Source organism: Phasianus colchicus, chromosome 3 (genome assembly GCF_987193195.1).
Source record: "Phasianus colchicus chromosome 3, bPhaCol1.hap1.1, whole genome shotgun sequence".
NCBI lineage: Eukaryota > Metazoa > Chordata > Aves > Galliformes > Phasianidae > Phasianus > Phasianus colchicus.
Genome location: NC_143438.1, coordinates 74,298,659 through 74,320,704, shown reverse-complemented (window position 1 = coordinate 74,320,704; position 22,046 = coordinate 74,298,659). Strand labels below are relative to the sequence as shown.

General features: G+C 39.1%; 3 protein-coding genes across 10 annotated transcripts in view; 1 reads left to right on the top strand and 2 right to left on the bottom strand.

Annotated features, from left to right (window-relative positions):
- The window catches only part of SPAG1 (sperm associated antigen 1), a 42,011-nt gene extending 34,237 nt beyond the window's left edge, over positions 1 to 7,774 (bottom strand). For both annotated transcript variants that reach the window (XM_031591063.2, XM_090137841.1), the window contains exons 1-5: positions 6,681 to 7,774; positions 6,181 to 6,322; positions 5,503 to 5,662; positions 3,727 to 3,852; positions 1,013 to 1,080 (exon numbers count right to left, since the gene is read on the bottom strand). In XM_031591063.2, the coding sequence (XP_031446923.2) occupies positions 1,013 to 1,080; positions 3,727 to 3,852; positions 5,503 to 5,662; positions 6,181 to 6,302 (476 nt within the window). In that variant the 5' untranslated portion in view covers positions 6,303 to 6,322; positions 6,681 to 7,774. The remainder of the gene's footprint in view (positions 1 to 1,012; positions 1,081 to 3,726; positions 3,853 to 5,502; positions 5,663 to 6,180; positions 6,323 to 6,680) is intronic.
- Positions 7,775 to 7,856: 82 nt separating this feature from the next.
- On the bottom strand, positions 7,857 to 10,449 carry POLR2K (RNA polymerase II, I and III subunit K). 3 transcript variants are annotated; one of them, XM_031591065.2, is made up of 4 exons: positions 10,345 to 10,449; positions 9,002 to 9,065; positions 8,431 to 8,523; positions 7,857 to 8,008 (listed from the first exon to the last, which is right to left on the bottom strand). In XM_031591065.2, exons 2-4 carry the CDS (start codon positions 9,060 to 9,062, stop codon positions 7,986 to 7,988), a joined length of 177 nt encoding a protein of 58 aa, XP_031446925.1. In that variant the 5' UTR covers positions 9,063 to 9,065; positions 10,345 to 10,449; the 3' UTR covers positions 7,857 to 7,985. The 3 variants fall into 3 exon arrangements, with proteins under 3 accessions (XP_031446925.1, XP_031446926.1, XP_031446927.1); XM_031591066.2 differs by having other exon boundaries at positions 10,338 to 10,431; XM_031591067.2 differs by having other exon boundaries at positions 10,294 to 10,430.
- Positions 10,450 to 11,476: 1,027 nt separating this feature from the next.
- FBXO43 (F-box protein 43) lies at positions 11,477 to 20,577 on the top strand. Of its 5 annotated transcripts, none has more exons than XM_090137845.1 (7): positions 11,540 to 12,321; positions 13,278 to 13,356; positions 15,164 to 15,394; positions 16,514 to 18,000; positions 18,835 to 18,937; positions 19,764 to 19,949; positions 20,041 to 20,577. In XM_090137845.1, exons 4-7 carry the CDS (start codon positions 16,535 to 16,537, stop codon positions 20,287 to 20,289), a joined length of 2,004 nt encoding a protein of 667 aa, XP_089993971.1. In that variant the 5' UTR covers positions 11,540 to 12,321; positions 13,278 to 13,356; positions 15,164 to 15,394; positions 16,514 to 16,534; the 3' UTR covers positions 20,290 to 20,577. The 5 variants fall into 5 exon arrangements, with proteins under 5 accessions (XP_089993970.1, XP_089993969.1, XP_031446924.2 ...); XM_090137842.1 differs by having other exon boundaries at positions 11,540 to 13,154; XM_090137844.1 differs by lacking the exon at positions 15,164 to 15,394 and having other exon boundaries at positions 11,477 to 12,321.
- Positions 20,578 to 22,046: the final 1,469 nt, after the last annotated feature.

The following is a 22,046-nucleotide window of genomic DNA, read 5'->3' as shown; positions in this document are numbered from 1 at the left end:
AAATAAATTGTTGCACAAGTTATTTGATAATCCGCTTATTTAATCACATTTAAGCAGGAAGGCCACAGTTTTTGGAGTGCATATGCATGACACAGGCTTGGAGAATATGCCCTACAAGGAGCAACTGAAGGAAATGGGGAAAAGGAGGCTGAGGTGAGACCTTACTGCTCTCTTCCAATATCTGAAAGGTGCTTACAGCGAGAGCGGGGTTGGTCTCTTCTCACTGGTGACAGGTGACAGGATGAGGGGAAATGGCCTCAAGTTGTGCTAGGGTAAGTTTAGGTTGGATATCAGGAAAAACTTCTTTACAGAAAGGGTTGCTAAGCACTGGAATAGGCTCCCCAGGGAGGTGGTTGAGTCACCATCCCTGGATGTGTTTAAAAACCATTTAGATGCAGTGCTCAGGGACATGATTTAGCGGAGGGTTGTTAGTAGAGTAGTATGGTTGGGTTGTGGTTTGACTCAATGATCTTTAAGGTCTTTCCCAGCCTGAGCAATTCTATGATTCTATGAGAATATACTATATGCAGGTCTTAAGCAGACACGGTTTCTGTAGAGTTTTTTTGGTGGCAGAGTGAGATATTAAAAATTTTCATCACCAACCTCACTGTCTCTAGATTAAGCTCCCCACCAAGAGCATGGAAATGCATGTATCTTCAGTCTGATTCTATGATTCTGTGATTCTACAGCACCATTTAAAGAGCTGCAGGGAAACTGCTACTGTTCATAACACAGAAGTATACCTCCTTCACATTCAATAATTTGGGGGCATCAATCTGTGATGTGTTACCATTATTTTATTTTGAAAATGTGATAAATTAAGCTACCTTTAATTTCCCGCTTCATGTACCTCCATAGGCTTTATATTTTGGATGTTGGAAAAAGAAAAAAAGAAATATTAAACAAAATCAGATTTCATTTGTATTTTCTGTTGACTCATTACAAACCATTGTGTTTCATTATAAAATAAGTAAGAGTTAATAAAAATTAAAATATAAAGGATATGACATACTTATCCCATTCACTGTAATCCCGTGGTATATTTTTCTTATTTCTTTGTTTGTCTTGGAACTTTTCATTCTGAAAAAGAAACAGCCAGCCTATAAGATAATTTTCAAAAGAAAAAACTCACCTTTTTTCTTCTCTGTGATAGATATCCCTACTAATTTACAGCCATGACTAATGTCAGCACAGTCTTGAATATTTAGTTTGTGTAGCTTTAAAGAACATCCTTATGCATTTGATGTACCATTCTAATCAGACTTTCTCTGCACTGCCCTGTTACACATCACAGAGGCATTGGATAAAATTTTTCACACAGGACACTGCTCTTTCTAAAAAGTATACTGAATTGCCATCTTCCAAACTATATTTTCAACACAGCAAGGAACTTTATTTACTCTTGGGAAACTCTGCCTTTGTAATGAGATGTTTAATGCTGAGATTGAATCACTAACCTCATTTTAGGCTTGCCATTCCCAAGAGAATGCAATGCACAGTTTCTCACAGCCTCTGGAGGCTTCCAAACAAGCATAAAATGAACATTTGCTTTGACTTCTAGATAGCATCTTTATACTTCTTTGATACATTCCAACTGAGCTAATTTCCAAGATGATTTACACTCATTCTTGTTTTTAGACAAGGTTCACCACTGGTATTTGCCTCACCTACAATTTATCCTTAGGATAATTTATCCTTCAACAATCCATCACAATAACTGACTCAGCTGGCATCTATTGCAACCCATCTCCTATCCCAGTGGAACATATTTCCACAGCTGTCACCTTTGGCATCTCTTCCTCCACCTTTGCCAGACCGTTTCTGATACGTCTCTCCCTGCTTGTTGACTCCAACATTCAACAAGGTGTGGTTCCAAACAGGATTCCATTGTGGAACAGCCAGTTCAAAATATTCGCATGTACTCTTTGCTGTTTGTTCAACCCTCCTCCTACCTTGCAATCTATCTCTCACCAAGTTAGACCAGTGTAACTGTTTGTAGGATTGCAGATTTACAATTATGTGGGTTCAAACAATTTGATAGAGATTAAAGTGCAACCCCTAAACATCTGTACCAGTGCAAGTGACACACGATAAACTGAATCAAGGAAACCAGCAGCAGCAACCTCTTAAGCTAGATTTACCGGTGTGACACTGTTAAAAGGAAATACTTCTGCAGCTGAATATAAGCACCTCAATTTACATAATGCAAATGCGTGCCTTCCTATAAACACTTGCAGCTATCTATAATACTAGGTTACATAAACTTTTGTAGTATGTGACTTCAGAATTACACATAATGTTCAAGAAGCTAGACAAAACAACAAACACGTTTAGTGATTAATGCGTGTTTGGAGAAGGTAACCTAAATATGGCTTCCTAGAAAACGATATCATTATGTATGCATTCTGTATGTTACAAACTTTTTTTCAAATATAAATACATTGCTTAAATGAGCATATGGTTAAACTCAGAAGAAAACTCATGACATATTATACACAAATGCAACTTTAATACAGCAAGAGAACTACAGTGTGTCTTTTAACGGAATAAAGCAGAAGTGTTGACTTAAAATTTCAAAAATCCTTAATATTCTAGGTCTCACATTCTTGAGGTCATTGTAACCAAACCAGGGCTACAGCAGAGTCAGGAATTTCTCGTTTGTCCTCATCCAAGAGCCTCTCATGAAAAGGTTATGCTTGCATATTGTGTTAACTTTTCTCTGGTACTTGGTACTATAGCCAGAAAACCCTCTGCCACTGTCATTTTTCTTGCTAGAACTCTCAGTGCATGGATCCCATAGGGCCTGTAGCTCAGTGAATAATTACTAGACCAAAAAATGCAGCACAGACTAGATTTAGTTCAGATGCAAAAACTTGGCCTTGGATATCTGCTGGGTCCCTTGTGATAGAAGTTACTATTCCGAGCCAGCTAACCAGTATTCTTTTTCAATTTGGAGTATCCAAAATAATATGAGGGCTGATAACATAACAGAGGAGTTTCCTAAAACAAAACTTGGAATGTGCATTGCACGTCCTGCACTGTAGTACTGTGTTTGGCAAAGAACCTACATCTGCTGAAATTTCATCCATACTGCTTTTTGGAAGTGAATACTTCTAAGCCCGTGCTTCTAGAACATGGTCCCGGAGAAAGTGAGCAAAACTAATGATTAAGCAATCTGGACAATCGGAAAAATAATAATCAAGTTGTCTCCCTGATCCTCTTTTATTTTGCAATATAGATGTAACCTAAAAATCCAAGGCAGTGTGAAACAGAAACAGGATTGTTAATACAGAAACTTCTGTATCATGTAAGAGAGGGAAATTCTGTTATAAAGCTCACTCCTCATTCATTTGTGGAAAATATGTCCCATGACTCCACACCAGTAAAAAAAAAAAACACCTGCAAAATAAACCTAGTATATACCATTTAACACTACCTGAAATGTGAACTGTACATAAAAAGGGTGTTTAAGATTTCCTTCAGAAATTAACTGTTGATCAAGATTAAAATATAATTACAAGATGCATGCTAGTATGTAAGAGGCAGCTTTGTTTAAGCATTGGTCTCTTATGAGACAGCTTAAAGGGTTTTATTTTCTGGTTAACAAAATAAATCTAGTAAGAGAGGTTCAATGGATAGAAGTTCTTAAAATCTGAATTCACTGATGTTAGAAAGACATAATTAACATACTTATGTAAAAATAATGTTTTAGAAAATTGGAGTTACCTGGAAAGCAGGAAGACAGCTGCTGGAACAACGAATAGGAGGCAAGTTATCTTGTCCTTCATGCAGTGTGCTTGTTTTTAAAACCTGTGGTTTATTATCATCTTCATTCATTTCTGCCACCCAGCTCTGAAAATAAGCAAGAATCCATACCATAAAGCTGTACAACAGATACACATCATTAGTCTACAATGACCCTGCAACTATCCTTACAATGCAAAGCTCTTAATGAGGAAAAGCAATTAAGATGAAGATTAAAAATAAAGCTTAAAATCAAGCTTAAAAAGCTTAAACATGAGCTTAAGTTCCTTAAATTAAAAGGGTTATTTCTGTTCATAACTTTGCCAATTCAAGAAAACTTAATGATCAACACAGTACAAGTGCACCTTCCTTTATCATCTTTTAGAGTCCAAAAAGGGGAACCATTATAAAGAGAAACATGCAAAAATAAAAGCAGAAGTGCTTCTAATATTCAGAAGCACTTGGAGAATCATCCTTAAAAGACTGAAAACAAATAGTCTCAAAAAGAAATAGCATAATTTGATTAGAACAGGCTACGAACAAACTTGCCTCTACCCCTTTAGATTTAGAAAGCAACAAAAAGCATTCACCTGTCTTTTCATATAATGTATTTTAAAATAGTTTTGTTTAGTTTCTCATAAGATTAGTTTTGCTGCTGCACTTTCAAAGCATGTTTGTTTCTGGGCCATAAAAAGCATTACTTCATTACTTAAGGAGCATGGCCAGCAGGTTGAGGGAGGTGATCCTCCCCCTCTGCACTGGTCAGGCCTCACCTGGAGTATTCTGTCCAGGTCTGGGCTCCCCGGTACAAAAAAGACAGGGATCTCTTGAAAAGAGTCCAGCAGAAGACAACAAAGATGATAAAGGGCCTGGAACATCTCCCCTTTGAGGAAAGGCAGGGTTACCTGGGTCTCTTCAGCCTTGAGAAAAGAAGCCTAGAGGGAATTTTATTAATGTTTATAAATATCTTAAGTGTGGGACAATGGCTAACCTCTTTTCAGTGGTCTGTGTTGACAGGACAAGGGGTCATAAACTGGAGCACAGGAAATTCTGCACCAGTATGCGAAGGAACTCCTGCAGTGAGGGTGACAGAGCACAGGAACAGGCTGCCCAGGGAGGTTGTGGATTCTCCTCCTCTGGATATATTCAAGTCCTGCCTGGATGTCCACCTATGCAGCTTACTGTAAGGAGCCTTTTTTGGCAGGGGGCCTGAACTCAATGACCTCTGGAGGTCCCTTCCAGCTCCTACAATTCTGAGATTCTGTATTATACAGATCTGGATTTTCTATCACAGGTAAGATGTGCTATTGAGGAATAACACTACAAGAGATTCTGTTTTTCAGATAAAATAATATAATCTAAAATGCTTATGCCCATCTAGACTTCTTCAAAATTTTCAGTTGGATAAAGAGATCTTCAGTTCCTACACTGAACAGTATAGAAAAATCATATGCATTTTCTTGAACAGATAGTGAAAAGTGCTTTTCCTATGTGCAGTTTGCAATTGTTTTGAGCTATTTCAAATGAATAATAAAAAACAAATATGTTCTGTAGAGTTATAACAGGTATTAAAGATTCATTAGCATTATCTCAATAAAAATTAGAAAAGAAAACCACAACAGAACCCTTCTATCATTTCCTCATTTAATCAAATAATCACTTTCTACTTAAGCACAAGATGAGGTTGAACAACCACTCACAGCTGATAAAACAAAGAGATTACATTACTGACCACTATAAACTAGAGTCATACTGTACCATCAGTTCACCATTAATCGTTTCCCATTCTTCAGCTGTAAAATCAGCTGCTGTGGCTGCAGGTTTATCTTTTCTGAGAACTCTGCTCCCTGGAGCTAAATGCTCAATACGCTTTTCACAAAACAACGTCAGGTCAGGATAACATCCCTCTTCACCAGACCTTTAAAATGAACACGTGTAAGTTACACAAGAGAACTAAATTATGCTGCATTCCCCACAAATGTCTGTACTTTTCTGTATACAGTGACTGCAGAGTGCTGTTTTCCTGTTGCAACTGAAATCTATCACCCCTTGATTTTGATCAGAAAATTTCAGTTAACCACTTTCCAGCAGACATACAAATACAGTCCAAGTACTCATAAAAAATGTCATTGTAATTTTCAGCAGAAGTGGAACAGGCATAGCATCTGATATTGCCACAAATAGGAAAGATGTGATTCCGTAAAAACGCAGTAGCAAAATTTGAGAAAAAGCTGGCATGATTTATCAAACCTCTTTGATGGGTTAAATGAGGACTTGAATTTCTAACTCTTCATTTAACCATCTGGACACTTTTAACACATTACTTTCACACTGCATTTTAATTTCAAGTTTTTAAATGGGAAAGTCGCAAAGAGGTTCAAGTGAAATAGAATGGGAATATGATTAGTAACAAAGTTAAGAAAAGACAACGTTTACCTTAGTACCCTGAGAATCTTTTCCAGGTGTTGAACGTCTGTACATTTTTCAATGAACTTGTAGTCGAGATGACCAATAGGTATTTGATATGTTTTAGTAGTTCCTTGGTCCAGCGAATACATTATTGACTCATTACCAATAACTAAACATTAAGAGAAAAAAAAATCTCTGGGCACTTAGATGTATTTTGAAGCTATGCTAATTTAAAGAATAGCCGCGTTTATGCCACAAAGTACTATCTGCAGTAGAATTATTATTACAAAAGAAAAATTTCCGATTTGAAGACCTGATAACACAATTTGTTCTTCCCAGAAGCCTACAGAGAAGCAGCAATCGCAACGTAGCAACCGTTGCTATGTACAACATGGCGGCCGGCGGCACGGAGGCGATCGACAGAGAAGTCGCGGGAACCCACACAGCACCACCTTGCGATGCGCCCGCAGAGCCCCGCCGGCTCTCTGCGGAGGTAACGGCGCTGCACGACGGCCCCCGACACCCACCTGCCCGAGCGCCGCACAGCCCTGACCTCCTCCGTGGACGCCCGCCTCACCCGCGCATGCGCAGTGATGGCGAAGGAGCGCAGCGCGGCGGTGTGGGGCGGGGTACGAGGCGATTCCCGCGCCTAGGCTGAGGGGTGCGGCGGGTTCTGGCAGCGCGGTCTCTAGACTGCCAGCTCTCTAGCGTTCTGCCTCTTAGAAACGCGTGCCACTGTTTTAATTCGTATTTTATTAAATATAATTTCCAGCATTGTACTGATAAATGAAAAGGTTCTTTGGTCTTAGAACTGATTTGACTTCAGGGTATTCCCTTCAGAAATACGGCAGTTAGGTTTCAGGTTTCATAAAACACCACTGGTTTGCTTTCAGTGTATTTTATCCAGTCCGAATCGATCTAGTGCTCTTCCAAGTGCCCCGAGCTTCACCATTGCCCATAACCTTATGTTACCCTCACTAAAACCCATCCCTGCTGCCTTCTGCACACTCCCTAACAGCAGTGTCATACCGTACTGACAGCAGTGAAATAACACAGTTTGTCTTTCAACAGTCTCATCAGCACTAGCATCAAAATTTGGATTTGTAAGCATTTAATCAGGCTGAATTAGCATCAGGCACAAAGCAGCAGTGTTCTGTAAGACACATCAGCACAATGGGTATTTTAGTATTACTTAGCAAATACACCAAACTGGAAAAGGGATGCAAAAAGTTTGGGCTTATCAGTACAAAACAACAACCATTTCTAATTACAGACTCATGACAAAAGCAAAATGATGTTATTTCAGTTTTACCTTATCCAAGGTATTTTTATACTATAGACCTACTTATTTTGGTGAGTACAACCAAGGTTACAAAGCAGTCTGAGAATTTGCGTTTACACATTTCTTAATTTTTATCCCAATTTGGGTCCTGTCGAGTTCAAATCCAAACTTCAGACCTGATTTTGTGTTGCCTTCAGTATGTCTTCACTGGGATTTATTCAAATCAAGATTTTATACAGTTCACAGGAGTCCAAAAAACACTGAAAAGAGTTAAAACTCAAGATTTAGGCGAGAGTTGTGAAAACAAGGCTAACACTTAACTGAAAAATGAATATAATACTAATGAATTTAACAGACTAAAATTTAAGTAAGAAATCTGTTTCTGAAAGTAGTATAGACAGAATTGCAATGGTATGACAAGTAATATTACAGTAAAGTTTAATATTTCAATATCTTAAACCACAAAATTATGCATTTATACACCAATGGATTTACAGAGCAAAGTTGCCAGAAATACTGAAGTATAAAATTAATATATCTTCAGGTCAAATCACCGGGCATCAAAAACCACCACTGGAATTGTGCAGTTAAAGAAAAATATACTGCAGTTCAAAAAAGATCAAGAAGAGGAAAGGGGTCAGGGAGAATGAAAAGAGAGAATGCATAAATCTGAAGTCAGAGGTAACTGTATAAATAATTTCTGAAATGCTCTGATAATTAACCCCACAACTTTCCTTTTTAAAAGGCTGTATAAAAGAAAACATCCACAATATGTCACACAAGATTATTAATTATAGTTTTCTTAAAAAATGGAAAACTAAAAGTACTAAAAAACAATGTCCTGAATTACACACCAGAGATGTCCCTATAGTAGTTCGATGTGTTGATTTTTGGTCTTGAAGGATCCTTGCATCATTACTCTCATTTTCAGTTTTCTTACACACCTTGCCCCCACAGCTCCCCAAATGCATTCAATTACCTTTGTAAAAGGATACATCTTTTTGTTCTTTTCTTGTACATTATTCTGTACCCACATTCTCGGCATCTGATTGGATCTCTTGCCTTTATTTCATTTTCCGTATGACATTCTGATATGATGGAGAAAGAGAATGGCAGTGGATGAACAAAAACAGCATTGCTAAAGCACAGAAGTTTATTTTCTTAAGCCAAAATTTTTCAAAGGCTTTTAAAGTGGCTATTCAAAAGCTCCAATTTTCACTTTATAAACTTATGTATAGGTAAGAGAAAATTTGACTACTGCACATTAGTAAAAGTTGAGTGACAACACTATATTTCCAAAAAACTTTGTCTCCAAGATGCAATAAATAGAAGTTCCACTATCATTCTCTAGAGATGCAGGACCTCCACACAGCAACAGAAGTTCTAGTGAACAACTTCCATATTGATATCCACAGGTAGTCCATGCATGTGGGAGCATCAGTGCATAAAGCTTAATGGATCATCAGGATCCACAACACAGTTATGTAGATTTCTGTACTCTGCAGCACTATGATTGTGCATTCCCCAGTATTAGAGCATCAAATATCATTAATGTCTTTTCTTTACCTCCACAAATGTAAATCATTGGCTGCTGCTTTGGAGGCTGAACATCCTTCTGTGAATCCATGTTCTAAACAAAAACAACAAACAAAATACATGTTTTTTGTTGTTGGCTTACGCAAATATTTCAAATATCTCCATCTAAAGTTGACAGAAGTTGAAAAACTTATTTTAAAATAAATACAAAAATATTCAAGCTGTGTTTGATACATGCTACGTAAGATGATTCACATTGGAAGAGACTTCAGAAATTCATCTGGTTCAACTTCCTCCTCAAAACAGTCAGCTCAGGTCTTTACAATCAGCTCTCAAAAAGCTTTGAAGATGGAGGCTGCACATTGTTTTATATTAAAGAAAATTTTAAACAGTAATGCTCACTTAATATTTTCTTTCCTCCCTTCTGCTGGTGGTAAGAGTTTTAACCTTGCTGGAAACAAAAACTAATTCAATTTTTTCTCTCTCATAACACTAGATACCCCAATCTACCATTTCACTGATCTAATTGATTAGAAATCCTGGAGCTGTCTGTAGGTAGAATAATAGCCACTTAAAAGAAATGAATAAATGGGGATGAGGGAGAAGAAATTCCATGAAAATTCTAAAAGAACTACCAATTGGTCAACTATTAGATAACCAATGGTACTCTCCAAGCATCATTTCATTTCTTATTGTAACAGTTTAGGTTGCTCAACCTTACTTGGACTCAAGTATTCCTTCACAGTATCAGACAACTACTCCACATTTTGTTTTTTAGCAACCTCCATCTAACATCTAAGCACTGCTGCAGACATATATGTTGAGGTTGTAGCCATATAGAGAAAGAAAGCACTCTTTTTTTCCCCTCCCAGTAAAATCTAGGCTAGAATACAAATATATTCATGTTTTGTTTTGTTTTTCTTTGAGGTTGCTCAGCCAGGTTATGGGACGCTTTTGGTAAATTTCCTAGTACGTGTCCCTGACCTGTAGTTTCCCCATCCCAATCTAAATGCACTAATGGCTTGAGAATTGGAGGTTTGACAGAAATATTTCATTCTTTGTTGCTGAGAGGCTGATTAGTAAATGCCAAATCCCACCTGCTATTATGCCACTTCATTCAAGATAATTCGAGATAATCCATTAAACTCTATAATGCTTTGCTTTATTGCTATCACTGTAGAACCTTAACATACATGCAATATAGTCATGTTATACCAGTAGATTACAATTAGATTTTGGCAGTCACTCCTTAGTGCTTGAAAACAACATTGCCCCCAGAACCCGCCTCGGTTCAGCGCCAGGCACGCCTCCTCCCCGCTCACCCCCAGCGGTTTTAACGGGCTTGGGCAGCCCTTTCCCCACTCACTGCTCACCACGAAGGGCACCAGACCGACAGGGAGAAGCCGAAAGCGCCACCGGCCCGCACACGCCTTACCGTCCTCTCGGCGCTGAATGATGACGTCACTGCGCAGCGCCAGGGGGCGGGGCCTGCGCCGCCGTCCCTACGCGCTGTGGAGGGCTTACAGCGGTTAGCGGCTCGCGGAGCCTCGGCAGGGAGAGGGAGGGAAGCACTGAGGAGCTGAGCCTGGCGCTGGTAGCCACGAACCGGCGCTGAGAGAGGAGAGATATATAGGAGGAGAATATTCCTAGGCCACCAGATAGGCGCCGTACGCTGGGAGGTATACATGAGGGAGCTGTGCGACCCGGGAGCGCCGGCTTTTTCTATGAGAAAAGTTCCTTTCTCTGTGTCCTACAGAGAAAGCAGACAGCTGCGTGTTTAGCTTAAATCCTGCCACAGGTCTCGTCATACGAGTGAAGGGTTTTACGGCCGATGAGTTTTACTTCGCCATCCTTTTCGTGCTTAGAAACTCTTTATCTAAGATATATATGACTACCAACTAAATCTCGGTACCCTGCGGGCTGTGCCGTATATCCCCGCATTGAAACAAACCGACAAGCCGCGGTGCTGTATATAAATACTATTTGTAGGATCGTGCTCCGCAGGCGTCCGGGGGGAGTAATCACATGTCCTCAAGTCCGTAGGAATTCTGCTTTACGCCTGGAAAATGTTTAACAAATACTGTTCAATATTTACAAAACGAGTTCATCATTCAGGAATCCCCCTGATGTAAGGAAATGCCTCTTTCCGAACGGCGAATAAGAATTATTTCCTGGGGAAACGATCAATTATAATTTGATTCTCTCATAACAGCAAATCACCCAGATGGATAAGCTGTAAGTCACGTAAAACAAACTTGAGAAACAATAGATACTTACGGTTTTCCTCATTTTGTATTTAAGCTAAAATAAGGAACATACTAACGATTTCTAGGCTGCTCATCAGCTTTGTCATGCTGATGTGCGAAAATAAAGCTAAATCTAACTTCTGAGTGTCAGAATAAAACACGTGCAAGAAAAACAGGACGTGCACGGCAGTGATGCTCGCTGCCCCTGGTCCTCCGCTGCGGTCCTCGGAAATGGGAGCTGCTGCCGAGAGCAAAAAAAAAAAAAAAAAAAACCGGAACGATCCCTTCCCTCTGCTGATGGACATTAAGTAATTAACACTCCAGAAGTAACCAAACATTTAAATTAGTGAATAAAGCCGATAGTATTTCCCCGCATTCGTTTTGTATTTTAAAACGGGTTTGACGAAATGATTAAAGCATCGAGACGATGCTTTAAAACCTACTTACTAATTATATGCCATGAGAAAGTCGATTGTCTCAAGGAAATCATGCAGTCGCTTGATTATATCCATCATTTAACTGTTCCCTCGGTGAGGGGGGAGTCTTTAAATGTCCATTACTTTCTCCGTTTGTGCTTCACGCCGCCTCCCTCGGGCTACAGCCCGGTTCAGATGGGCTGATAAACGCCAGTCCTCAAAGGACGTTTAGCATATGCGCTTAAATGCTCCTCGGCCTCGCAGAGGGGCCCATTTCCTCCGTGAATACGTAAGAGAAATTCTTCCGATTCGCGTGAAGCTGCTACCGAAAGCACTTTGGGAAATCCTGGGTTCCATTTCTGAACTCTTCAATTCTCATTCTAAAATGGAATGGGGAAACATGGCAAAATCCCCGATCATTTTACCCTTACAGGTGCCCTCCGGTCGCACAACCCGTACACAAAGGCTCCCCGCTCCCCCCGCTGGGCAGGGAATGCTCTGCAACGCTCGCTGCCCCCGGCCCGCCTTACGGCGCCTCTGCTCAGCCCGCAGGCGCTGTGGGGATGGAGCCCGCCCGCCCCGCGCAGCCTTCGTTTCTGCCCTGGGCGGAGGCGTTACTCCAGGAGCTACGCCCAACGATTTAAAGCCTGTTTCACCTCACGCTGTTTTCTGGTGGAGGAAGAAAGCCGTAAGCTTGCTAGGAAAGAAAAACAGAAATTGTGTATGATTATCTAGCTCCTGAGCTGTCGGGTACAAATAAGCTAATTGACGTGAATTAATTAGCACCCCTACAACTCGGGCTTAAAGATCCCGGTGCAGACAACGCTCCATCTGTGAAGGCTCGGGCTACCCGCTGGCGGTGCCTCCCGCCCGCCCCACATAGCTGAGCGGCTCTGAGCAGCGGGAACGCCTCGCCCCGGCTCCTGAGAGGAGCAGCTGAACGGGACGGGCAGACGGGCGGCACCGGGGCGCTTTATGGAGGGCTGGGAGCGGCGGGAGCCGCGAAGTTGGAGTATAAAGTGCGAGGAGAACGTAGCCGTCCCTATCCCTAGAGCAGCGCTGTTCAGGCCATCCCCCACCCCACCCTCGCTTTAGAGCTGCGCCGCTCCCTGGGGCGGCAGCGCGGAGCGGTTGGTAAAGGCGGGCAGTTCAAACCCAAGCGAGGGAAAGCGGCTGCGGCCGCACGCGAGAAGCCGGTGTGGGTGGAGAGAAGCGAAGCGGCTTCTCACTAAGGGCAACGGGCCCCGAAGCCGGGCGGCAAGCTGTGGAGGCGGCAGAATCCCCGCCTTCCCCAGCCAGCTGGCCGGGAGGGAGGGCAGCCTCGCCCTTCTTCTCAGGGAGCACCGCCGACCTCCTCGGCTGCTCTCGGTAGTGGGGGACTCTGGGATCGGTTTTCTCTGCCCAGCGGTGTGCTAGATAAGGAGGTGAAGCTGTGTGTTCGTGTCCAGCAGCCCAGGTGACTGAGGGAACCCCCTCACTCCGACACTTCTCCCTAGGTAGCATCAGTTATCCTCATCGCTGGTAGGTGAATGTGACAGTGAAAACGCGTAGACTGAGGGGAAACTTTCTCAGCTGTCACCCCACTTCTTGGTAACGTTTCTTTTGTACCTCTCTCTTTTTTACTCATGCCCCATCTCACTTTAGGTTGTCGGTAAGAGATTAAATAGTACTTTGCGTTCAATACACTTGCTGTGGAGGATCTCCAATTGCTTCACAAATTAGGGTAAGTTAACCCTGTCTGACAGAAAGGATTGAACTAAGATATCGATGGCGTTAGATCTGGGAGCTCAAAGAACAAAGACTTCAGATAGTCAGTTTTATTGCAAGTGTGATTTCCACTGAAATATCTCATGAAGTAGTCCTGTATCGCCAATGCTTCACCTTTATATGTTAGATTAACAGGATGGATGGACAGTGATAAAAAAGTACAGAAAACATTTTGTTAGAGGCAGGTTTGTACAGTGTGCATTACCAAGGAATGTAAGTTAGAATCAAGATCAGGGTAACTCCATTCTAGAACTCATGTCTGTGGTATAGGTGCCATTTACAATGCCTTCCAGTAAGCAACATTCTTTTCCCCTCCTTTTTAGGATGCCTTTTAAGTCTAGATGTGTCAGATATTATTCTAAGTCTAGCGTCTGAATCTAGTCCTTACTTTAGTTTGGATCTCTGAACATGAAATACTTTGTTCTGAAAAGTGCCAGAAAGTTTGCTGTTGACCTGTGGGCCAGTTTGAAAAGTACAGAATTGAAAAATGGTATTAGAGAAATTGAAAGGGAAGGTATGCCTTTTATTCCTTCTTCTGTAACAGGCTTGTTATATCCTTGCTATGTGACCAGTCTGTTCTTCCTAGCTTATCTGTTTCCTGATGCCTAAAAGGAGCCTAACACTTTCAGCAATTACTTCAAGATCCTCAAGTAGGAAAGGCTTGGTTTTATACACCAAAACTAGTAGATCAAATGTTTCTCCTGATGAGAGTGCCTTATAAAACAGTAAATAAGTCTTGAAGAGTTTTACTAGATATCTTTTATGAATATAAATAGTATGCTATTCTATAATGGGATATGTCCAGCAGATCAGAAAGTCTCTCCTTTTGGTACTACAGATCTGTAAAACAAGACCTAGTGTTTAATTAAACTTCAACTTTAAAAAGTAATACATTCTGAAAGGAAGATGTTTATGGAAAAACTGAGGTGCAAACTTGGATCTGTTGTAAAGAATTTTAAGTTGATACTGTCTGCTCTGTCCATATTGTAGTGGCTTCCCTGTAATTTTTCAGGAAAAAAAAAAGAAGACAAAATCAATATAGGAAGCTCAGAGGCTCCTCCTGCTGGACGCTGGCCCACTAACGTTATAGTTTTCACTTTTGCTTAAGGTTTCAATGCTGCTTTTTCTTTAATTCTGCTGTTCTGATCATCCCAACAACAGTAAAAACCTTTTTTTTTCCCTACAATTTTATGCTACTTAAAAAAATACTACAACTTTGTGTTGTAGTATTTCAAATTTCCTCCATTCTCATTTTGTTAAATGAGTGTATAGCTTGTCTGTGTCCAAGGAATGAGTAAAAAGCAATGAGGAAAAACAAGTGCAAAGGTGAGGTACTAGAGTAAGGTGAAAATACTGTACTTGTAGAGGCAGACAGGAAAGGAACCAGGCCAAATTTGTCTTCCTTTTCTAATTTCTTTTCTGCAAAAATTCTTTTCAGTTAAGTGTATTCTTTGTTTTAAATCTAATCTTATTTCATACTGTCATCAGTCTGAATTTCACAGACTTTTATGTCAGATTCTCACAGTCTGTTTTCAAGTGTTGTGGTCCTCTGGACTGATATTGCAATCTGCTCACTGTAGACAACAAAACAAAACGGCTGGAAGACTGTAGAGAAAATGGACCTTAGGGTGTTAGTTGACACTTGGCTGACTGTGAGCCAGCGGTGTGTGCCTAGGTAGCCAAGAAGACCAATGGCATCCTGGCTTATATAAGAAACAGTGTTGCCAGAAGGACCAGGAAGGTGTTTTTCTCTCTGTATTCAGCACTGGTGAGGCCACACCTTGAGTACTGCGCTCGGTTTTATGCCCATCACTACAAGAAAGACGTTGAGGTCCTGGAGGCTGCCCAGAGAAGGGCTACAAAGCTGTGAGGGCTCTGCAGCACAGCTCTTATGAGATGCAGCTGAAGGAACTAGGATTGTTCAGCCTGAAGAAGAGGAGGCTTTGGGAGACCTCACTGTTCTCTACAACTGCCTGAAGGGAGGTTGTGGTGAGGTGGGTGTTGGCCTATTCTTCCTTGTTGCTAGCAATAGGACTAGAGGAAATGGCCTCAATTTGTGCTGGGGGAGGTTCAAGTTGGATTTTTGGAAAAATTTTTTCTCTATAAGAGTGATTAGGTGCTGAAATGGGCTGCCCAGGGTGGTGGTTGGGTCACCTTCCCTGGAGGTGTTCAAGAAATGTACAGGTGTTGTACTACAGGACGTGGTTTAGTGGGGAAATACTGGTGATAGGTGGATGGTTGGACTGGATGATCTTAAAGATCTTTTCCAACCTTGGTGATTTTATGAAAGTATGTTCTATATTGCAATGATCCTACAGAGTGCCTTCATCGTTTCAAAATTGATCGTAGATCATCGCAGAATAATTTCTTCCCCCTTTCTTTCTTTTTTGGGGTTTGCCTCAAGTGTATTTGGTGGCTTAGTTCCTGACTAGGTCAGTGCTGTTAATAGTGATGTCTTAATGTTTGTTTTTTTTAAGCCACTTAGAAAAATTCCAGTTTATCTGGTGTAAAACTTCAGTGATAAATTCCAGATTTTTATTCCAAGATACCAGTTCTTGAGGCCAGCAACAGCTCACTGAAATCTGCCACCTCAAACTTTCAGACTCTTTTGATTTTTTTTTTTTCTTCCTGTGAGAATACCCCCCATAATGACATTGTTCATATTATCTCCTTTATCACTATTATATCTTGTGCAACCTATTGCTACTTGGGGCAAGGTAAAGAAACTCCACATTACTGGATGGCAAAAATCAGTCATTCTGTATTCTTAGAATTATTACTTAAATGCATGCATCAACTATTTATTATTTTTGTTTCGGGGAAAACATATAGTAGCTCAGTTCATGAACCAATAACAGAATGCTGATAAAGTAATAACAAAAAAATTTAAATCTGTTGGAATGAGAGGGAAGTCGATCATTCTAACAACATCCTTTCTGTAGTTTATCTATGTACTGACGTATAAGCACTGTTTCTATTAAGACTAATGAAAATACTTTTTTTTAACATGTATTGGTAGATTTACACAAGGCTTCTTTTTACTATTCTGGGTGTCTTTTGGTGATTATTTTCATTGTTTGTTTCAGAAATAACACTGCTGTCTTCATTTACAGAGTTAAAGTACAAAGCAGAAGATGTCAGATAGTCATTCAATAACGTTCAATATTATTAAAAGAAATAGGTTAACGTCTCCCAGCAGCAGTTTTAAATGCTCCAGTTTTAAAGACACTCGTTCCACTTCAGTAATTCTGGACAGCAGATGCAATGAGTCATTAAAAGATCCTGATGCAGAACATAAAGAAACACCGAGAGCTACAAGTTTATCTTTGCTAAAAGAGCATTCTGACCATATTCATCCAAATGACCTCTGTTCTGTGTCATCTATTGAAAATGAAATGAATTCTATCTCCTTATCGGAGAGAAGAGAAGTAAATAGGAGTACATATTTCTTTGAAACCCCGAAAGCAGGTAGAAAAGGCTCCTCGTTACGCAGGAGGCTGCTTTTACCTAAGGCTGGTGCAGCTGTAGGAAGCTGTGAAAAACAAGCTAGTTCTTCAGGGAGCAGCAGGAAAAAACTATTCCCTCTTCTTCTGAGCTCTGAAGAAAAACTGTCACAAACTGCTTCACACTCTTTGAAAGGTGAAAGTTGCAACACCCTGAGAGGTAGCACTGCAGAAACTGAGGGCTCTCATCCTGATTGCCCAAAACGGCGGCTATCCTTTTCACAACAAAGGACTTCTACTCTAGATGAGTCCAAATGTAAGGATCCCTCATTGCTGGAAACAGAATGTTTTTCTCCAATTGAGGGTAAGGATGTTACTGCTAGTAACTCTACTGAATTCAGTGAGAGTGTCCTTATGAGTGTGAGTGAAGGGTTGCTTCAGACTCCTACTTACAGTGTGTTACCTGAGGCCAGTGATAGTAAGATCCTGAATTCTATTGATAGTCTTGTAGAGAACTTCAACTTTGAACTGTGTGATGGAAACAATCCCTCTGTTAAGCTGGCAAGTTACCCAAATATTTCAACACCTGAGGATAGTGGATATAATTCGCTTCAACTGGACAAATCAGGAGACTTGTTGTCTGACCATGAGGGTTCTTTTCAAGAAAGCTTTCGAAAACGCAAAGAAAGTTCCAAAATTCTGGATATTAAAAAAAAGGCAAGAAAAATTGAACGAGTGAGAAGGTTGTCAACTCTTCAGGAACAGAGCTCACAGTCAGAGACAGAAGACCATCATGGCAGTCCTAATTCAGCACGTATGTTAGTGGAAGAAAGAAGCTTTGTCACAGAAGACTTTGGATTAGTTTTAAAGGAACAGACGAGTCAAGACTCAGCTGTAAATTATGGAGATCTCTCAAGAACTCCAGCTCTGCAAGTAGTCCATGAAATTTGCTTGCAAAGACAAAGATCAGACAAAAATCAAATATCAAAGAATACTGATGGATCACAAATAGTTGCATTAAAACATATTCTTGCTGGACTTATTGGAAAGAAAATGGGCCTTGAAAAATTAGATATTTTAACTGAATTAAAATACAGAAATTTAAAACATGTTCTTGCTATTGTTTTAGATGCTTTGACAGTGGAAAGTCTATGCAGGTAGGTACTACTGCTGTTCTCCTGCCTTCTCTCTCTATTCTGTGAGATTTTGAAAATGTTTCTGTGAATAAACTAGGGTAATTTCTGGAATAATGGGAATTGTCAATATTTTTTTTTTTGTGTAATTTAGGGGAAATTAGGTTTGTCACAAGTAAGCAAGTGGTTATTTCTACATAGTTCTAATAATACTTTGTACGTGGGAATTAGAGGAAAAAATAAAAGGGGAGATTAAATTAAAACTGTCACACTACTTGCAAGTTTTAAAACACTGACATTCTTTTTCAAACCTAGAAAGTCAGTTATTCTTATTACAAGTTTCCCAATCATTTTTCTTGCATATTTAATTTCCTCACTTATTTCTAAGCACAAAGAGCTCGAAGAATATTGCTTAATGTTTTGGATTTATTTGAAGTCAATAGAAGTTGTCACTTAATTCAAAGAAATCAAGAATGTCACGTGTGTTTCAAAAGGAATAGGTAGAAGTATCAGGGCATAGATATTATCAGAATACTTAATGCTTAGAAACATAAGTTGAGGAGCAAGATTAAGTGGTTTACGTAGGAAGAAACTTACTTAATTTGGTGAGCCAAAGATGTGCTATGCTGTTTATACTGCAGTTATTCACTAGATTCTTCTATGTTCTGTGCAGTAGTGCAGAATGTGTGAAGTTTGTTTTATGACAATGCAGTGGTCTTTTGTAATATATAGCAGTAGTCTATAAAATGACAAAAATAGTATGTGAAATCATGTGGAAGTCTTAACAAGATACATATATTGCTTTCTGTCATACCCTGAAAAAATTTGTGTGGATAATTTTTCATTCACTTGTTCCAGCATTTGGAAAGTAAGCAAAAACTGGCGTGAAATCATTGTACAAGATAAAAGAGCAGATAGAAGGAGAAAGTCATACATAAAACAGCTGAAAGAAGATGCTGAGGTAAGGTTTGTCTCAAAGGTAATGTTTTTGGTCGTTTTTTTTTTTCCCATGTGTTAAAGTATCTGAGACAGAGGGGGCATAAACTTTTTAAAAGTAGCTGATAGCAACAGGTCTAGCATGCTAACATGAGAATGTTGTTGCTTTGATTTTATTGCTTTTCATCTGGTCTTAGTTTGAGTACTAGTGTTTAAACCATGTGATTTCCTTCTTCTACACCCTGAGCATATTTTCACCAAGTGATTCTAGCTTGGGATCTTTAAAATAGCTTCTAAGACCTCTATATCATGGTATTTCTCATTTCAATCTAGTCTGCAGTCCATTAAAATCCTGTACTACTTCCCAGTTATTTTTCAGAGCTGTTAGCATCTTCTTCGTGGTATAGTTGTGACCATCAGAAGGAAATACAGATGGTTCTTAAGAGGTTTCTAGAAATTAAATGTATTATTAATATAAATATGCATTTTCAGGAGATTCTCCATGTGTGCACACAGTGCTTCAGTGTAATATTGCTTTACCTGTAACAAAACTTATGTTTGGTAGATTTGTGATTGCTATTGAGATGCATTCTGTTTCAGAAATATGAGGACCAATATGAAGGTAACCAAGTGCTAAAGAGTGTTGACTTGTTTACCCTGCTCATGGGACTTTATTTTTAGTGGATCCTATCTCGTCTCTTTACTAAATACAAATGTTTAATGGAAATTCATGCACAACATTTTCTGTTGTGGTGTTGCAAGGAGAAAACTTAAGTAGCAAAAACACTATAAAGTAAATAAAACTCTGAGTTGCTTCCCTTTCATCCCCCTATAATTATCAACTTTTACAGGAATACTTACTGAAAGCTGAAGATGCTGCCACAAGACTTAATGTCCTCAACAGATCTGCTCTAAGGCCAGTTCAAGCTCAAGCCAGAACTCCTGTTCTGCAAACACCACCCTTTTACACTGAACTTACACCCAGGAGATGCAGTTCTGTTCCTCAGTCAACCAGTAGACAGGAAGAATACATAAAAGTAGGTAGCCAAGAAATTTGTCACTTTCAGTTCTAAGAAAATTCTCAATTATGAGAACTAACTTACTTTTCTCTCCCTCCTTTTGCTACAGGTTGCTAAAACTCTATTCACTGATGAAGCTCTAAAACCCTGTCCAAGATGTCAATATCCTGCTAAGTATCAGTTGGTAAAGAAATGGGGGCTATGTAGCAGAGAGGCCTGTGCATTTGAGTTCTGTATTTTATGTCTGCATGCTTTCCATGGGTCTAAAGAATGTAATAGCTTATCAGCAAAACAGAAGAACAAAAAAGATGCTCCTCCAGGAAGTGCCCAAAGCAAAAGAAATTTAAAAAGACTCTAAATTTGTAAGGCACACAAGTCCTTATGTTTCATCCCTTTTTCCCTTCTTCCTAAGTACTGACATTTTGGAAGTCTAAGTTGACGTAGTTTTGGTTATCAAGATAACTTCACATGTACATATCTTAATTCAGTGCATTTTTCTTTTTGAAAAAAGTGAATATTTTAAAACATTTTGTTTTGTTTTACCTGTCATGTAGTAGCTAAGCACTTACTAACATCTTAATTATTCAATAAAGTATCTTAAATGTATTCTTCAATATCTAGCTTACAGCATCTCATAGGTGTTTAAAAATGCAATTCTTGTCTTAATGACAAATTAAAGAAAATGTTTTTTAAATAATGTTTTTGGAAATTTCTTTATTGTTCACTTATTTTTAAAGTATTTACTTTAAAAGTTGTACCTTAAAGTACATATGATAGAAATACTTCTACCTATATAAATGGTGATACCTCAAAAAAAATGTATTAGTTGTCTGAATGTTTGCATAATTAGAATAGTAATTCTGTTCTTAGACTCCATGGTGCAAGTCAGTAGAAGAATAATCTAAAACAAGGTGTTACTCCATTGATGATTGATTCTACTGTTTTTTATAGTTTTTTCTTTACTTGAAAACTGCAGGTGACACAGCATACATCACATATCTAAAGAAGGTGTATCACTCTGTTATGAACTTAGGCTACGTGTTTAGTGAGGTATTACTTCAGCTTCCAGATACTGGCCATCTTCGTATTTTTGCTTGAATTAAAGGATAGAAATTATCCTTTCTTGTCTTTTAGACTTAATAAAGAGAATAGAATAAAGAAAAATAATTCAATCTTCCTCCCAGACATCAAATTTTGAGTAAATACTGACAACAGAAAACAATACTACTTACGTGATGGAGATACAATCTCAGTTTACTTTCCCAGTTGATATTTTTCTACTTGGATACTTGATATTTACTATTCCATCTTCATGGAGACTTTTTAATCATAAGCCTCTTTTGGGGTGTTTGTAATCAGCTGTTTCCCCCTCCTTCCCCTCATTCCTCTCTTTTATTTATTTTTGGACCATGTGTTGTTTGGGATTTTAACTTCACTGTGTGTATTTGCAGGTAAGCCTTAGCACTGGGCTGTATTTAAAAGATAGCTTGATAAAATGGGCTTTCAAGTAAGTTATAAAATGCATACTTAATCTTGTCTTGTAGCTATCTCATATTTATTCCTATATCCTTTTATAGTTGAAAAATTAAGAATTGCAATTTCAGACTTTTTTCCTTCCATATTATCTGTTGACTTAAGAGAAAAGCACCAATACAGCTAATTTAAGGATGTTCTAAAGATATAACTTCCTGTTTCTCATTTCTAACTATTGTAATTTGGTTAGTACTTTTTAGCATACCTGGCTTCTGGGATATTAGCTCCATATAGCACTGGAAGAGGGTGAAAAGCATGATTGATGAAATGCCAAAGTTTTAGTACTCACATTAATAACTAAGGATGATATCATTAAAGAAGAGATCAACTCAATATATCTGCCAGAAAATAGTGTTTGTCTAAGTCAATTATCAGTGCTCTAACTCTGCATTCATTTGCATTCTGTTAAACCTTTGCATTATTCTTGCCTATGGTTAGTCTGGTAGCTCTTGAACTGAAAGATCGATATATATTTGTGTGTGTGTATGTATATATGTATATATATGTATGTATATGTATATACACAACTTGGGAAGGATTTTGGTTTTGCAAGCTAGAAAGATTCTCTCCATACAGTTTTGG

What these genes read in the sequence shown, in the direction of transcription:
- FBXO43 (XM_090137844.1), top strand. Translation starts at nt 16,535, where the DNA reads ATGTCAGATAGTCATTCAATAACGTTCAATATTATTAAAAGAAATAGG. An exon ending in AGCTGAAAGAAGATGCTGAG is followed by an intron (nt 18,938 to 19,763) that starts GTAAGGTTTGTC and finishes CAACTTTTACAG; the next exon opens with GAATACTTACTGAAAGCTGA. An exon ending in GACAGGAAGAATACATAAAA is followed by an intron (nt 19,950 to 20,040) that starts GTAGGTAGCCAA and finishes CTTTTGCTACAG; the next exon opens with GTTGCTAAAACTCTATTCAC.
- POLR2K (XM_031591065.2), bottom strand. Translation starts at nt 9,062, where the DNA reads ATGGATTCACAGAAGGATGTTCAGCCTCCAAAGCAGCAGCCAATGATT. An exon ending in AATGATTTACATTTGTGGAG is followed by an intron (nt 8,524 to 9,001) that starts GTAAAGAAAAGA and finishes CCATCATATCAG; the next exon opens with AATGTCATACGGAAAATGAA. An exon ending in CAAGAAAAGAACAAAAAGAT is followed by an intron (nt 8,009 to 8,430) that starts GTATCCTTTTAC and finishes GCACAATTCCAG; the next exon opens with TGGTGGTTTTTGATGCCCGG.